Raw genomic sequence first — 16,817 nt, 5'->3', positions numbered from 1 at the left:
TCAAAAACAACCACATAGATTAGCCTTTACTCTGCTGGCTAAATGCTAATGCTAGCCTACGAAGGGAAACACCATCGATATGATGACAAGGTACGCCAGCTTGCTGTAGCACCCGGCTAATCGACGTGCCTACGTGGTGGCCATGTTGGGGAGGTCGACGTTCCCGTCCAAGCCAATACAGGGGCATTGAAATTGCGGGCACAACAATTACAGGACACCTGTCAGTCTTTGTGCACGTAGAACGGTGTCAATTCACTTGCATGTGTCCGCAGGCACACACCCCTGGGACTCTTTCACTGGGGCTGGGGCCACGCACTTATTGCGACAAATAATTCATAAATATGCTAAGCGCTTGTGTATCCCCTCACTTATACTCTTGTTCTATAGACTTTTATAATTGACATAGTTAATTAACCCCACCACATTTCAGTTATACAGCCAGGGTTCACGACCCTTGTCCTGCATGCTTCTTCTCCTATCCTTGTCCTGTCCTTCCCTCACAGGGTGTAGCACTACAGCCCTATGCAACACTCATATTTAATATTTAATTGTTGTCACTTCTCTCATCCTGTTTATAATTAGTGCTTTGTCTTTTGTCTTTGTTTTCTCTCCCCTCTTCTAGAAACTTTGTTCGACTGATCGACTGCGATTCTCAATAAACTTCAATTATAATACTTAGAAACCACAGTGGAAGCTTAAAAACTCCACTGTGACACAGTAAAACTCTTCCGGCAAAAAAGAAATACAGATCTTCCATTCTGCTTGACCTAACAGGCGAACAGGACAAAAGAAAAAAAAAAGAAAAAAGTCTCATAACTTTCATTCATACATACATGAGTTTTACTTTTTGTCAGCACCAAAGCCTGTGCTATCAATACAAAACCTTTTTTTGTCTGATCAATTGCATTTCCTTTCATTCCAAATGGCAAAAGATGTTTTGAGGTCTGGGTGTTTTGAGTTGATTTAGTTTCCATGTTTTCTCCCCATCAGATTGACATCACTCCCAGTCCGGACGGCCGATTCGGCTTCACCCTGGTGGGCGACAGCCCTCTGATGGTGGACGACTGCGTGCCCGACGGCGCGGCCGGTCGCGGGGGCCTCAAAATCGGGGACTACGTCATGGAGGTCGACGGCGTCCCGGTGAAGCGGCACGAGATGGCGGCGGCCGTGATCAAAGCGGCGCAGTACCGTCCTCTGCGACTCGGCGTGCTCAGGATGGCGCGGCAGCCCAAGCGGCTGAGCAGCAGCATGCGGGTTCTCTCGCAGAGCGGAGACAGCGTGAGGGACACTCGGGCTCGAAAGGCCTTGGAGTTCAACAAGAAGGTGAACTTTCTGTCATACCAGTCCTGTAATATCAAGAGTTCGAGAATATTTGCTGCATTCATAGAGCTTGGTTTATTTTCAACAAATTTGTAAATTCAAATGTATGTGTTCATTTTTTGATTAATTTAAATAAGTTCTTAATTGCATTAATTAATTAATTAGTTAATTAATTAATTAACCTCTCCTTGAGCCTTCACCTTATCGTTGTGGAGGGGTTTTGTGTCCCAATGATCTTTGGACCGAAGTTGTCTGGGGCATCACGCCCCTGGTAGGGTCACCCGTGGCAAACGGGTCCTAGGTGAGGGACCAGACAAAGCACGGCTCCCAAAACCCCTATGAAGAATACACTCAATGGATCTCGGTTTCCCAGGGGCCTGGAGGTGGGGCTGAAAGGTGAGCACAGCCCGAAAGGGTAACGTTGGGTCCCCCATCCCATGAGCTCACTACCTGTGGGAGGGGCCATAGGGGTCGGGTGCAGTGTGAGCCGGGCGGTGGGCGGTGGGCGGAGGCGGGGACCTTGGGGATCCGATCCCCGTCTCCAGAAACTGGCTCTGGGGACGTGGAATGTCACCTCTGGCAGGAAAGGAGCCCGAGCTGGTTTGCGAAGTTGAGAAGTTCGAACTAGATTTAGTCGGGCTCGCCTCCACACACGCCTCGGGCTCTGGTACCAGTCCTCTCGAGAGGGGTCGGACTCTTTTCCACTCTGGAGTTGCCCACGGTGAGAGGCGCAGAGCAGGTGTGGGTATACTTATTGCCCCCCCAGCGCATGTACGTTGGGGTTCACCCCGGTGGACGAGATGAACAGATGCATTAATTAAACTTGATGTAATTATTATTACTTACTAGGAAATACTATTTATTTAAATAAATAACTATGAAATTAATGTAAAGGTGTTTATTTTACTATTTTTAAATAGGATTAACAATAATTGAGTTAATTGATTTTTATTGTGAATGTGTTTTATTTTTTAAAATAAATTCATTGAAAAAAGTACCTATTTGTCAATAATAAAATTAAAGAATTTTAAAAAATGTATTTATCAATTTATAAAGCACATTTTGTGCACAAGGCAAATCTGATTTTCAATTTCGATACAAGCAATAACGGTGGAAACAACAAACAAAATCTAAAATGATCCAATTAAAACTGACAAAAACTGTGCAATTTAAAGCAGTAAAACATTTTCCTACATCCATGCTCGGGACACACATGGCCAGCATGAACACACACACGCACACAAACAGAGATGTATTATTGTTTGTTTGTTGATTTATTTATTTTAACAATTTTGTCCATTTTGAAAAATCAAATGTGACCCTTGAACACAAATATTTTCCCACTCCTGGTGGACTGTTTCCACTCACTGGACACTTCATTAGGGACACCTGCACAATGATCAAGATGTTTTGTCAGGAGCATTCCAAAAGCACAGAGTGCAACAAACCTTATAATGATATTATTAACTCAATGAAGTTGAAACAACATGTCAGAATGTTTTAGACTAGCACAATAAATGACAGCCCAATCAAATTATTTGGTCACAGTTTGTATGCTGCGCTGCTTGTCGACTGCTTTCACATTTTCATTTTGGTGAACAAAATTAATGGGAACAAGATGGACAAATGTATTGGGACATCTTACCATTCTATGTTCAGGAAGGGGAAATGAAAGAATAGATTAGATAGATACTTATTAATCCCATTGGGGAGATTAAAAATGGTCACTGGGAAATTTGCAATCAACAGAGATGTTAATCTAAAGCTTTTTATTTCTTTCCTTTGCAAATGTCCTTTTAATCCTGATTGCAAAACGGTACATTTGTCATCTTCTGTCGGCTAAAAAAAAAAGATAATGTATCAACAAATGTAGACAGGAAATTTAGTGCACAGATGAACGAATACGAGCATGTGGAGGAAAACAACCCCATTTCACTTTTGCAAAGCGAATAAAAATACTCCATTTTGATTGACACAGGCAGAAAGGAGATCATTTAAGCAGCCAAACGATTGGAAAAAGTTCTGAGCGCGACTACTACCACATAATAAAGATAATAAGCATATTTTTAAATGTAACCTGTCTGACAACTGTCAATCACAACCTCCAGCGAGTATTGTGAGATCCTATCGACGATCTCGTGCTTTGCGCTCACCTTCGGGCCCTCAGGTGGAGGAAGTGCTCGGCGAGGATCCCGATGTGAAGGAGCAGCTATTCGACGTGTTGAAGGGCTACGCCGCTGACCGGGATGTGGAAAGCCTCGCCGAGGCCCTGCCGGACATCCTCGTCACACAAGAGCATCAGCAGCTGGTTGAAAGCGTCAGGTGAGATCCGTGCAAATGAAAAATATTTCGAGCATTTTCTTCTTCTCAGCACTGATGTGAAACCCGAAAGCCAGCACAACAACTCTGCTGATGCTTGCAGTGTTTTGTCAGTCATCCTGTCGTCCGGCTTCTCTGTCTGACTTTCTCTCTTTTCCTCGTCTCTCTCCATCTGCTGTCATGCATCCTTTCTTTGATACTCGCGTTGTGTGTGTGTGTGTGTGTGTGTGTGTATGCGCGCGGGTGTGTGGGGAGCACATTGCTGGTTCCTCCTTATTCCTCCTCTTCGCAGAGCCGTCCTCGCCGCTCCAGGCGGTTTGCAGGCTCGGCGGTTTTGGGATTTAAAATTGAGAGAAACATGCGAGTGGCACTTTTTGTGGCACGTGCACGAGGTTCTGTAGCTTTGCAAGTGGTGTGCCGGAGGAAACGATGACTTGCTGCCTCAGGTGAGCACTTCAGGAATCCTTTGTAAATGTGTTCACTTACCAGGTTTGGGATTGTCATTGTCAACCGCTCGCGTGGGTCTAGTCGAATCCTTTTCATCCTGCCATTTTCTGGCTAAAAATAATGTGCTCAGTTTCTCATAGCTGTTTGGAGCACACTTTTAATGGCATCCTCAATGGCCGCAACATTAGGTACACTTGCACAATGTAATGGGAGCCAAGAGAAAAGATTTATCCAAAATTCTGCCTTTACAAAGTCCATTTTCAGAGAGTTATCACTTTAACTTAAATGTGTTTACGATTGTGGTTGTAATTTGAAGGTGCAACCACACTATCATTCTCAGTCAGGGCTGTTTTCTAATATTTTGCACCTAGCATGTAGCTAACTAAATGGACTGTAGCGACTCTCAATATGATGCAGTGCAGTTGTACACACCACCGCAAACGAAAACCACAGTAATAAAATACACATTCTATCAAAACTGGGAATCTTCTTTTGCTTTACATTCTATTGTGCAAGTGTACCTAATGCTTTGTCCAGTGAGTGTCGTCCTTTCAGAAAAGCGCCTGTGACAATGTTTTGTGGGATGTTGTTTTTGCACAGGCATCTCATCTATTATGCATCGGCTGTATCCATCGAGGGTTGTTATCGCTGCAGTGACTACGATTTTAAGTCTTACTTTAGCTGTTGTTGCTTATAATTACGTCGTCCTACTTCTCGCTCAGGTGCACTGTGACCTTCTGAGACTTTGATATGCAAAGTTATCCCTCCTCCTCTTCCGTGTGGAGTTGTGACATTGAGTTTTTTTAAGGTGACGCTTGGGTTTTTTTCCCCCCATGAAAGGCAGATGATGATAGCGACGCATTTGGAAGCAGCGGCAGAGTGGCGTGATGTTGTTTTGCTGCCGAGAGCTTTGCGGAGTTTTGCCTCCAGGTTGCCCCGAGGTGCTTGTTGGCATTAATGTGACAACAAGATGGCTCAGACATCTGGGGGAAGTCGAAGTAATGTTGACATACTGGGCACACTTTTTATGCCGGGCTGCTTGTTGACTGCTTTGTCAGTTGCAGTCATTGGGGCATGTTGGCTAAAAAGAGCCATAATCAATCATTTGCCTCGCCTCGTCAGATTTGAGATTCGCCCTCCTCGATTTATTTACTAACATAATCATTACAAAAGATATAATTATAGTAAGCCTCTGGCAAAACATTAAAAGTAACGGTCGAAGACTGAAGATCGTCTTCTTTCTTTCCTTTTAATCATTCTTCTCTTCATACGCGATGCACAACTAAAAACAACACATGGATTCCATTTCACATTAGCAAAATCAAGTGGAAACAATGAAAAAAAACCTCCTACAGGCACCTAATTATTTCAGCAATAGCAAGTGAATTTGGAAGGAAAACTTCTTTGCAGATATAAGGGCTTCCTTGGCTTCGCCGTTCTCTGTTCTGCTTCATCCCGAAGGTTTCTGGTTGGGTTGAGGTCAGGGCTCTGGACTCACTCGACCTTGCGTTTGTGGGCCTTCCGTGGGTCATTCCGCACAGTAACAGGCCTTCCTCACGCTCAACTGCCCGAAATATCTTGGGAAGAAGACGAGTTAAGATTCGGGGCTGACTAAAGGCATTGACGTCAACTTGTGATTGATGGAAGGTGTGTCAAATATTGTTTGGTATTTCTCCCACTTGCCGCCGCTCATGCTGCCTCTGTCCCCCTCGCTGTCTCGCTCTCCCACGGGATACGCTCTATTTATAAGCAGCCTACTTCTTTTAATACATTTTCATTTCAGATGCAGTGACACTTCTTAAACACTTCTCGAATCGCGCGGTGAGGGAGCGCACGAAAACCGCCGCGTGTGATTCGAGACCATCCTGGAACGTCTGTCGGCGCTTTTGTGGCTGCTGAGTGAAATTGTTGCGAACGTAATTAGGGTTCAAAGCTTCGAAATGATTCAAACGATCAAAGCCGTGATGAAAAGTCAAGATTGGAAAGAGGTGAAGGTTCAGTGAAGGCCTCCCACACGCATGACCATTCATCACCCTTTATTAGGCTTTAAATCAAATTTGTAACCTCAGGAAATATAAGCAAGGTAGTAGAAGCGCGATTTGTCAGCACAGAAAAACATTGTGTGGGGAGGCTCAGATTGCCTTAAATGAAAAGCTCTTCTTTTTTTTTTCCCCTTTTCACTTATGAACAAAAAAGCAGAAAGACATTATTCAAAATAAATAACTAATAAAAAAATAACGTTTGGTCTTGACACCAAACAAGCTGTGGAACCAGCTTTTTTTTTTTTGTACCAACATTAACCTGCAGCAACTTTCACAGAAATATTGGAAATAAATATTTTTTCTTTAGAGACAATATGGAAAGTTGATCCTGAATTCATGAATTTTGGAACGGTTCAACAATTTAACGAGGCATCAAACCGCGCGGCTCGGCTTGTCCGTGTTTGTCGTCGAGTGACAGCGCACCCTCTGCAGCGCTCCAACCTCGGCAAAATCTTTGGGTCTTGGAAGCACCACACCTCGGGTTCAAAGTTTCCCACATGTCCGCACATGACCGCTTTTTTGCAACTGGACAGGAAGGAATGGGCTTGGTTATGATCCGCGCAATTGAGTGTGTGATTGCCTCCTACCGGGCTTCTTTCTTGTCATATGGGAAACAAAAAAAGCGATTCCGCTTGTTTGTTTCTTAGTGGCACTTAAACATTTTGAAAACCAGATGCTTGAGGGGTGGGAAAAGTTGCCGAGTGTGCAACACTGACTGTCCCTTTGTCAACTCCAGTAGCTCCTCCCGGTTCCCGGCCATGTTGTTTGTGTAAGCAGTGCACATCAGCGAGGAACAAAAAGCAAAACATCTTTTGAATTATGCCATTGTCATTTTTTTTTCTATTAGTGAAGGGAAACAAATTCAAATTTGAAATTGGATTTTGGTGACAAAAAAAGAGATTTTATCTAAAGGCAATATTGCCTGGCCCTACGTTTTAAATGAGGAAAAAAGAAATCATATCTCCTCCCCACTACTACTTTGTCTACTTAAAGTGAAGCCTGCTAGTCAGCTTGGGTTGGCCCCAGCACCCTCAATTGGTCCAGCTGTAAAGACAATGGTTGGATGGGTGATTGAACATTTTTAGAAATGTTTTTGTGCGCCAATCATTGTCTAGGGTTTCTATTTTGAAAATACATCAATGAATGCCCTGAAGGGCTTCACTGTATTCACGCACGCACGTACGCTTAGACGGTCCGCTGGGGCCCACCTCACTTGCTCCTCAGTTCTTCTTCCTCTTTCTCTCCTCCTGTCTTCGTGAGAGAAGCGGGGATTGTGACTTTTCTTCTTGTTGCTGCTGAATGATGGATGCGTCAGCCCGTCAACCGGTGACCGGCACGTGTGTGACTTTGGGCAAAAGTCGGCGACGAGGGTGAAGTCGCTGACGATCTGCTGCTGCTACTCAGGAACATTTTGCAGGTGAGGAGGGAAGCGAAGCGCGCCGCTTTTAACGGTCCGCTCCCTCCCTCGTCGTCCCTGGTCGTCCGTCTGCCGTCTTCGCCCGGCCTGCGGCGAGCGCTTTTGAGATCGCTTCTGCTTCTCGTGGTTGCCTTCTATTCCCCTTCTTGTCCGGGAGACTTTGTCCTGCGCACGCCGGATAGGAGACTCACCGGGATAGCGGGAGGAGGCGTTTGCGTCGCTTCACTGAACTCAGGCGCTTCCGCTGAGCCATGGGAAGAGAAAGGAGCCTTGCCAGACGTTTTCGGTATGTGACGTTTTGCTTTGATCGCAGCACTTTTCGCACACTTGTTTGTGCTGACTTGTGTGGAGAGATGCTGAGGCTGTGGAATTTCTTTCCGAGTGCTCGATTCCCACTCGGGTTTGCGTTACATTCTCGTCAGCGTAGAAACACGACAATGGCAACAATCGCAGTGGACGTCAATATTTGCAAAGAGGAACCCGGCGACGGGTACGCTCGTCAGTCACTGCTATCCAAACGTTTTTTTCAGATTGCCATTGACTTGTATAATGTGCAATGTAATCCTCGAACGATTCAGTTAAACTGTGTAGCATCGTTTTTCAGCTAAAATAGTGGCACTTTTTCAAAACGCATTTCTTGTCCATACATGAATGAAACATTACTACAGTGAGTATATAATATTGCAATACTGCATTACTTGACTCATTCCAAAGAGTGTTTCAAGTTAAACTAATCTTACAGATCATGTTCAGCTCTTGTCTAAAGAGCGATAAAGTTTATTTCTCAAATTTTCCCAATTTTTTTTAAAACAAGACATTATTATTATTGTTACATTATTCTTAAAGGCAAGCTGCCATTGATTAAAAACAACAACAACAAAACTCAATATTTTGGCCAATAGTAGTAATTATTATATTCCAGTTTATCCCCTGCTAGAATTAGACCATTTGGCAGCTTGAGTTCATCTAAAGAATATGTAAAAATGTCCTGTCGGAGTCAGTTAAGCATTTAATTGACATTGCTGATGTCACAGCAAGAAAATCTTTTATTTAAAAAAAAAAAAAAAAAAACTATTTGAGAGGGAAGCACTAGTTAGTCTCCAGATTAAAAAAATAAAATAAAAATAATAATAATACATATGACATAAAAACCGTATGACAAGTTACAATGTTGTACAACACATAAACAAAATGATGTCTGCAATATTCTGGAAGCAACTTGTGAAGAAACGAATAAGGGCAGCTTATTTTCCGGGCTCGACGTGACCTTTTCTATCATCGCGGGACCGTCTGATGGTCATCCTTGATAAACCTCATCAGTCCTAATGAAAGAATCTGCTGCTGCTCTGCTTCCAATTGGGGCCGTCCTCAATCCAACTTGCACTGCAAACTTCGGGCTCCGAATGTCCCAATCGGTGACCATTTCCGCCACGCGTTTTGTTTGCTGTTACAACACAACAATCGCCGCCGATGGATAAATGTAGGCAAGTGAAAGTCGTGCGGGCGTGGCCTACATCAACCAATAAGCACAACCATGTTCCCAATGGTTGCGTGTTCCGTGACCTGGCCCAGAAAAATATCCTACTCCACATTCTATCTTTTCTACTGTCCCTCCGCAGGCTCAATTCTTTCTTGGAATGTATGTCAACGATGTGTTTCAAGCTTTTCGGATATTAATGAACGACTTCCTGCTGCTTGTCTGCGTGGCAGTTTTTGTTTTGGTTTTGGATTTTTGGTAGCGGCCTGCCCCACTAAGGTCTGCATTCTGCATATAAACCTGTGAGTATTGCCATAAAATTTACCCTTTGCTATCAAATCAGATCCACAATTGCAGCAAAGAGGACATTTGTTTCTTCAAGGTCAAAGTGGACATCATGAATTGCCGAACGTTTGAGGAAATCCGTGTTGATAATAGAAACGCACCTGCCATAAGAACAAGAACAATGTGATCATTTTTTATTTTTATTTTGTTCAAAAACACAAACTACAAACCTTTCTGGAACATGTCATAGGTTTCACTCAAATATATAAAAAAATGTAAATAACAATTTGTCATTACTTTTTTACCAGGCCGGCGAGTCGAGAAACGCGGCGCTTGCGGCCGCAACTTTGCGCACGCAGGCATTATTAAGTTAGCACTTGGCTAACGAAGTGTTTTCATCCATGTTTAGCTTTTTGCAGTGATTCTCAGTGTTGTACCAGTATCACTGGTGGTACACAGGCTCCCTCTAGTTGTACTTGAAAGAATTACTGAATTGAAATGGTGCATATTGTTAACAATGGCTTCAATTTTATTTTTCCTATGACAGTACTTTTGTTGAATACAATTCAGTTGAATTTATCTTTAAAGTAGAATCCATTTGCTTTTCATCTTTTCGAACTCCATCCATCCATTCTCAACACCGCTTATCCTGGTGAGGGTCGCGGGGCGCCGGAGCCTATCCCAGGGTATTTCGGGCCAAAGGCGCACTACTCTCTGAACTGGTCGCCAGTCAGTCGCAGGGCGAATATAGACGCGGACAACCATTTGCACTCACATTCGCACCGTCACTGAGTGGGAACTGAACCCACGCTGGCCTGCACCAAAGTCAGGCGAGTGTTACCACTACACCATCAGTGACTCTTTTAGAACTCTTAAACATTGATTTAGGTCCAATTTGTATTCAATTTTTATATGCTAAACGTTTTAATTGAATCATTATTGACATAAGGTTTTTTTATTTTGCTATGTTCAAGTGTCCTGTTAATGTTCCGACTGTGCAAAAAGTTGCAGCGGCTTTCGATACTAGATATACTTTTTAAGAATTCAACGTCTGCCTTGTTTTTGATGGTTTGTCATGATGGTGGCACTTGGAGAGCCAAGTATGTTTTGTGGTGGTATGTGGTGTCAAAGGTTTGAGAACCACAAACGTATCTCCACACAACTGCCAGGAAGTTAATTGTCAGGCTGCTAAAGTGGTGTCGGTGTTGTAGTTTTGGAGCGTTTTTAGAGGTTGTGTACAAGTGAAGAAGTTCCTTCAACTCTCTCAACTCCAGCGTGTCAGTGAACACATTCGCTTCCATTGACTGCTTTAGAAGTCAAATAGCCACGTTAACTGGGAGGGCTGGCACTGATGAATCTTCGTGGAGGCCACCCAGCATAACACCCCCATGCATTAAAAAATAATCAACTCTCCGCACATCGTTAGGATGGAAGCGTCAATCGGAGAGAGGGTTAATCCTCCCGTCTTCGCAGCAGCCCAATGAGCAAAAGCGACGCGCAGCACCTTTGAAAGCAAAAGTTGTTGTTTTTGCTCGCGTTTGAGTGCTGTGGATGCTCTGCGGAAGTGGGGCATTTCGGAACATGCGAAGCACCCCTGCAGAGTTTGGAGGAAGGCAGCACTGTGGGGAGGAGGCGGAAAAGTGGTGTTGAGGATGAGGATGATGGTGGTGGCTGCATCATTTAGGAGGAGGGATGCGCTACATTTACCGACAAGCTGAGGGCCGAATCAGAGTCCGCATAAGCAATTTGCTTGTCTGTGTGTCTTTGACCGTAGAAAACCTGTCATGACCGCCTTTGCGTTGACTGTCCAATTTCCTGCATTTCTGCATCAATCCTGCCTTTTGTTTTCTAGCGCTCACAGTTAATTGGCGTCGTAGAAACCACAGCGAGAGACGTCTTGTCGGGCTTGGCGGGCTGCTGTTGGTGATGAGACGCAAAGACAATCTGCTGCTTTTCTTTCACATGTAGTGCCAAATTTGAAGCGAGAGCGCCGTCATGCCGCTCTTGAACAAGAAATGAAACGCAAAGAACGGGTGGAATTTGGTGTAGCTGAAGCCTTGAAGATTACAGTATTAGGATGTTATTTGATGTATTTATTTTTTGGGGGGCGGAAGAAAACTGCACCAGAAGTTGGTTATGGGAGCGGATGGGAAGCGGAGCTCCCACATGTGCTGTGGCTGTTTCTTTTTTCTTTTTTTTGTTTTGCATATATGCTGCCAGGCAATGTGCATACTCCTTTCACTTTGTACAACTGCAAAGTTCACTGTGAGCGCTTCCGTGCTTCTCTTCTCTTCTGCGATGTCGGCCAGGATCTTCATCCCCAAGAAGCACCGGGAGCGTTTCGACGAGGCGGTTTCCCAGAGCCTGATGAGCCGCCTCAAGGGGCGGAGCTTCAGCGACCCGAGCCGTAGCCAAATGCGCCGCAGTCGCAGCGAGGATCACCCCGAACACCTGGCTGTCTCCACGCGCGCCAGTTCAGTACCACGCACACACGCGGAGGAAGGCTCCGCCCCCCCGTCCCGCGGGATGCGGAAGACCACGTCGCTGATAGCTGGCCACTCCGGCGGCTCCACAACCAGCTGCAGGTCAGTCTTGGGAATACTTCGTTACTGTACTGATGTTGATTTTTCTTTACTTGAGTACACTGATGCCTTGACTCAAAAAAAATCACACTTTTTCATATTTTCGACCATTGACATAAATGAAAATGCAATGAATCCATTCTGATCCCACAAAACAAACGGACACCGATACAGGGTTCCACAGGAACTCCAAATCTTGCAATCTTTCGTCTTGCAATGATTTGATTTATTTTTTAGTTTTCAGGGTAAATAACAACTTGTCATTACTTTTGGACTGCTTCCATTTCGAAAGAAGTCCTTTGGAATGTCCATTTGTAGCTTAAAGCACACAATTACAGTAGACCCCGCTATTCACGCCGGATCGGGACCGGGCTGGACTGTGAGAACCAAAAATCTGTGGATCATTGACGGCCATTATAATTGCATTGGGGAACCCCCCAAATTCTTGAATAAGCAGAGAAAACTGCCAATAAGCGTTTTTGGGGTTGGTTCTCCCCCAAAACTGAAAACTCCCCCCCAAAAAAAAAAATCTGCAAAGAGCTGAATCCACAGGTGCTGAACCACAAGTATGCGGCGTCCGCTGTCGACTTAAGTTTGCTTGTTTGCTTGAAAGTCCTTTGAAAATGTGCATAAAACTGTAGCTAACAAACAATATATTATTCTATATTTCCCACGTTTGCAAGACATTTTTATCGCCATCTTGATTTAATGTAACAATAATAATAATAATAATAGAATATCATTATATATTCTTTATAATTGTATGAAACGCCCTTTAATTTCTCATTGGTGTGGTAACACAAACCTTTTCTATAGGTTGACACTAACCAGACATTACACTAAAGTGCAGTAAAGTGTCTTTCAAAAGTGAGCCTTGTTTCTATTTTTAAAGGCAGAAGTTGTGGCGCATCCTTTCAATAGATGCTGGTGTGCCTAATGTTGTGGCCAACCTCCGTATTTCCTCAAATTGGGAATACACTTTGGAATATTGGAGGCAAACGAGCGTGGTCTGCAGAAGGAATTTTGGACGAGGAGGAGGAATAATGTATATTGCGTGTAAATCTATGAAGACGTAACTCATGCTACATTCTGTCATGATGCCAAGCGAGCCACAATTCTGCAAGTAAAGGTGTTGAGTCTTGTTAACATTTGCGTGTGTTGCTGTTGCATCTGGTTCAGACTGTAGAAGCTCCGTTGTTCTCTTTAGGACGGTGAGAGTGTGCAAGGGCAACATGAGCTTTGGCTTCACTCTCAGAGGTCACGCCCCCGTGTGGATCGACTCGGTCATCCCGGGTAAGCTGAACACACAGGGTAATAGTACGTTGTTCTGTTGTGTTTTGGGTTTTTTTTTAAATAGAGGATCAAATGTCATGTTTTGACCTGTTTTGCTCTGCAGGGAGCGCAGCAGACAAGGCAGGTCTGAAACCAGGAGATCGCATCCTGTTCCTTAATGGACTTGATATGAGGTAAAAACCAGTCGAACGCTTCAGGGTCGCATGCCATCAAAATCCAATTTTGTTTCGACTGTTTTATGCATAAATGGCTCCAAATGAGTCTGAGCAAAGCTTATTTACATGTGGAATATGAAGGAGAAATGCCAGCTGTAAAAGACCAACGAGAATAGCTTGAAAAAGGATATTTGCGCCGCAAATTGTCTTGCAACCGAGTAGAAAGACATCCAAGATTATGGAAAAGATTTGTTTTTTCAATGACGGATCTTTAAGTTGAAATTGTGTTTTAAACCTACAATGTCTGTGTTGACCGGATTCTGTCATTGGTTGCGGAGCAAACTTAAATACCGCATTTCTTCAAATCGATGCCAAGACCCGATTGTGTCATCCACCGGGTTTCTAGACGTTATCATTCACGCGCACGGTTAAAAGGCTAACATTCGCCTGTCCTTCAACGTCACCCCTAAAACCACGTGTGCGGCCGCAGGACCTCCTCCCACGAGAAGGTGGTGTCCATGCTGCAGGGAAGCGGCGCCATGCCCACCCTGGTAGTGGAGGACGGCCCCCCCTCTTTGGGCATGTCCGAGCAGGACCTGGCAGGCAGCGGCGTTCCCGCGGAGCGAGCTCGCTCCCCCGTGCTCAGCTCCCTGCAGTGGGTGGCCGAGATCCTTCCCCCGAGTATCCGAGTCCAAGGCCGCACCTTCGGACAGCAGCTGGAACACCTGCTGACCATCCAGGAGAGGTACACCATCTGCAAAGCCCTGGAGAACTTCTTCCAGCACAGGTGGGCAAGCCAAACAACCAAGGGAAAAAAAACAAGTGTGTGTGTGTGTGTGTGTCGGGGAACCAATTCCAAGATGGGGTGTTTCCATGCCAACAGAAACGTGGACACGCTGATCGTGGATGTGTTCCCGGTGCTGGATACTCCCGCCAAACAGGTCATCTGGCAATTTGTTTACCAGCTGCTGACGTATGAAGAGCAAGAACACTGCCAGAACAAAATCTCACGCTTTCTTGGATTCAAGGTGCCAGGTGGGAGTGCAACGTTTTGTCGTTTTACATGGTTTGTTTTTATCAGGTGGCCGGTCAAGGCCAGCAAAGCTTCTTTGCGTTCTTAAACACCGTCAGAATCCTCGCACCTCCAAATACAGGAAACACAAAAAATCGGCACAACATTGCATCGTCAAAGAGAGCGAGTTGTTTTCATCACTTTAGATTGGTCAATCATTTAGAAAAATCAATCAATAAATAATAGACCCACGAGGGGACTGATCAATAGTATAGATTTGTGAAACAATTTGAAATTGGCCAAATTTGTATATAGGAGCCAAAAGTGTCAATTTACAACCAAAATTGGAATACTTGTTGGATGAAACTGTATTCATGTTTTCCCAACAGGCTTTTCTCTTCATTTCCACGCATTTTTCTTTGCTAGATTTTGATGTCCCATCAGCTTTCCGCATTCATGTGTTACCAAGTCAACCTAATCTGTCCAGGGCCTTCTGACTGGGTAGTTCTGGCTGATGTAACTATATTTACTTCAAATGTATTAGCAGTAGCACTATATTAGCACTAACTAATCAGATTTCAGATCCGACCCACAGTTCGACTTGCAAAACAACATCCATCCATCCATTTTCTGAGCCGCTTCTCCTCACGCGGGTCGCGGGCGTGCCGGAGCCGATCCCAGCTTATCTTTGGGCAGGAGGCGGGGTACGCCCCGAGCTGGTGCCGGTCAATCGCAGGGCACATACAAACAAACAACCATTCGCACTCACATTCACACCTACGGCCAATTTAGGGTCTCCAATTCATGCGTGTTTTTGGGATGTGGGAAGAAGAAAACCCACGCAGGCTCGGGGAGAACACGCAAACTCCACACAGGCGGGGCCGGGGATTGAACCCCCTTCCTCAGAACTGTGACGTGATACTGGTGATGTCAAGAGTCGGATCCCCACTGAAGGCCCGGGTACCAAATGCAAGGCCCGCCACTGCTTTTTATGGACCGCTAATGCTACATTGAGTAAACTTTCGCCTTGCGCCACTCCCACCTCGGTCCTCTTCAGCGGGTCGTCGATGCGTCTGTTCCTGTTCGTAGCCGATGTGTGTGTGTGTGTGTGTGTGTGTTGCAGTTCCACCGCCGCCGCCTCCTCCCCCTCCTCCAGAGCCCGAGGTCGTCCCTGAGCCGCATCGCCGTAGCAGCTCCGTGAGGGTGACTGGCACCACGTACAGGAGCAGTGTGAGGGGGCGGAGCTCTGACGACCTGCTCATTGGCACACACTTGGCCATGGGTACAGACTCGGGCTTGTCGTTTTCTTTTTAAATGATCATTTCTATTCTGACGCGCCGACTAACATGACGTCCACCATGTGTAGTGATCCTCATTCTTAACGCCACGACATTAGGTACACCTTTAGATTCTCATGAGGGTCTAGTAGAAAATTAGTTCAAGACAGCCATCTGTTTTTTGTTTTTTTTTCTCTCTAACTACAGTCATGGTAAAAATGATTACACCACCCTTGTTTCTGAAGTTTCTTGTTCTCTTTTAATGCCTGCTACAACTAAATGTACATTTGTTTGTACAAATATGATGACGACAAAAATCGCTCTTACGAGTTGAATTTAAGAGCTGATATCAGCCATTTTCCATGTTTTTCTTAATAATAACCACAATCACTGGGAATACATGTCAAATAGGACATCGAGTATTATGGAATCAGCTGCATTTTTGAGGAAATATATCCTTTGTGATACCCAACATTAAAATGGACAAGAAACTTAAGAAACAAGGGTGCTCTAGTATTTTCTCCAAAAGCTTATGTACTGTAATTCTGACTGGAACTTTATTTTTAAGTGAGCTAAGTGTAATGCCTGAAACACGCTAGGCTTCCGTGCAGACTCTCTTTTGGAAGCAGGAATGAGATTGGCTCCGGGGGAAAGACAGTCAGGGGACGGTACCTCTCTTCCCGAGACTCCCAACAACCTCACAAATGTACGAAGCGGCCCGTTTCCGCTGGCGTAAAATCCCAAATTGCCATTTAGGGCAAAGGGTCTAAAATATGGTCTCTTTGTACATTTCCGCCAAACAAGCTATCAGCCGTGTACGCCGAACTGGAGAACATGTACTCGGCCAAGAGATCCAAGTCCCTGAAGACCCGCCCTCCTCCCGCCCCTGAGACTTTGCTGGATCTGGACCCGCCCTCTCGCACAGCTTCCCCTACAGCGCGTGTCGACACAGGTAGCCACCAGGAACTCGTTCCACTGTCCCGACTTCATGCATGCATCATCTTATGTTTTTCTCAAGCTGGAAAGGGATAGAGAGGTTAGGTGGAATGACGGAAAGAGTGCAGCGATGCAGCAATGCTAAGTCCTCCAGCAGCTAACCCATTTCCAAAACTTGCGAATATCCTCGAATTTGACATCGATGATGACATCCTGTTAGGTAAACACAAAGCGAGGTAGGCGTTTGAAACTTTT

General features: G+C 44.9%; 1 protein-coding gene across 1 annotated transcript in view; it reads left to right on the top strand.

The window, feature by feature from the left end:
* The window catches only part of grid2ipa (glutamate receptor, ionotropic, delta 2 (Grid2) interacting protein, a), a 30,193-nt gene that overhangs the window by 3,335 nt on the left and 10,041 nt on the right, over positions 1 to 16,817 (top strand). Inside the window, 10 exon segments of the mRNA XM_061700980.1 lie at positions 991 to 1,323; positions 3,488 to 3,642; positions 11,617 to 11,892; positions 13,097 to 13,182; positions 13,286 to 13,355; positions 13,828 to 14,124; positions 14,221 to 14,372; positions 15,473 to 15,631; positions 16,226 to 16,332; positions 16,431 to 16,581. Coding sequence (XP_061556964.1) covers positions 991 to 1,323; positions 3,488 to 3,642; positions 11,617 to 11,892; positions 13,097 to 13,182; positions 13,286 to 13,355; positions 13,828 to 14,124; positions 14,221 to 14,372; positions 15,473 to 15,631; positions 16,226 to 16,332; positions 16,431 to 16,581 — 1,786 coding nt within the window.

The sequence above is a fragment of the Phycodurus eques genome, chromosome 16, assembly GCF_024500275.1.
Source record: "Phycodurus eques isolate BA_2022a chromosome 16, UOR_Pequ_1.1, whole genome shotgun sequence".
In the NCBI taxonomy this organism is placed as follows: domain Eukaryota; kingdom Metazoa; phylum Chordata; class Actinopteri; order Syngnathiformes; family Syngnathidae; genus Phycodurus; species Phycodurus eques.
This window is presented reverse-complemented; position numbering and strand designations above follow the sequence as displayed.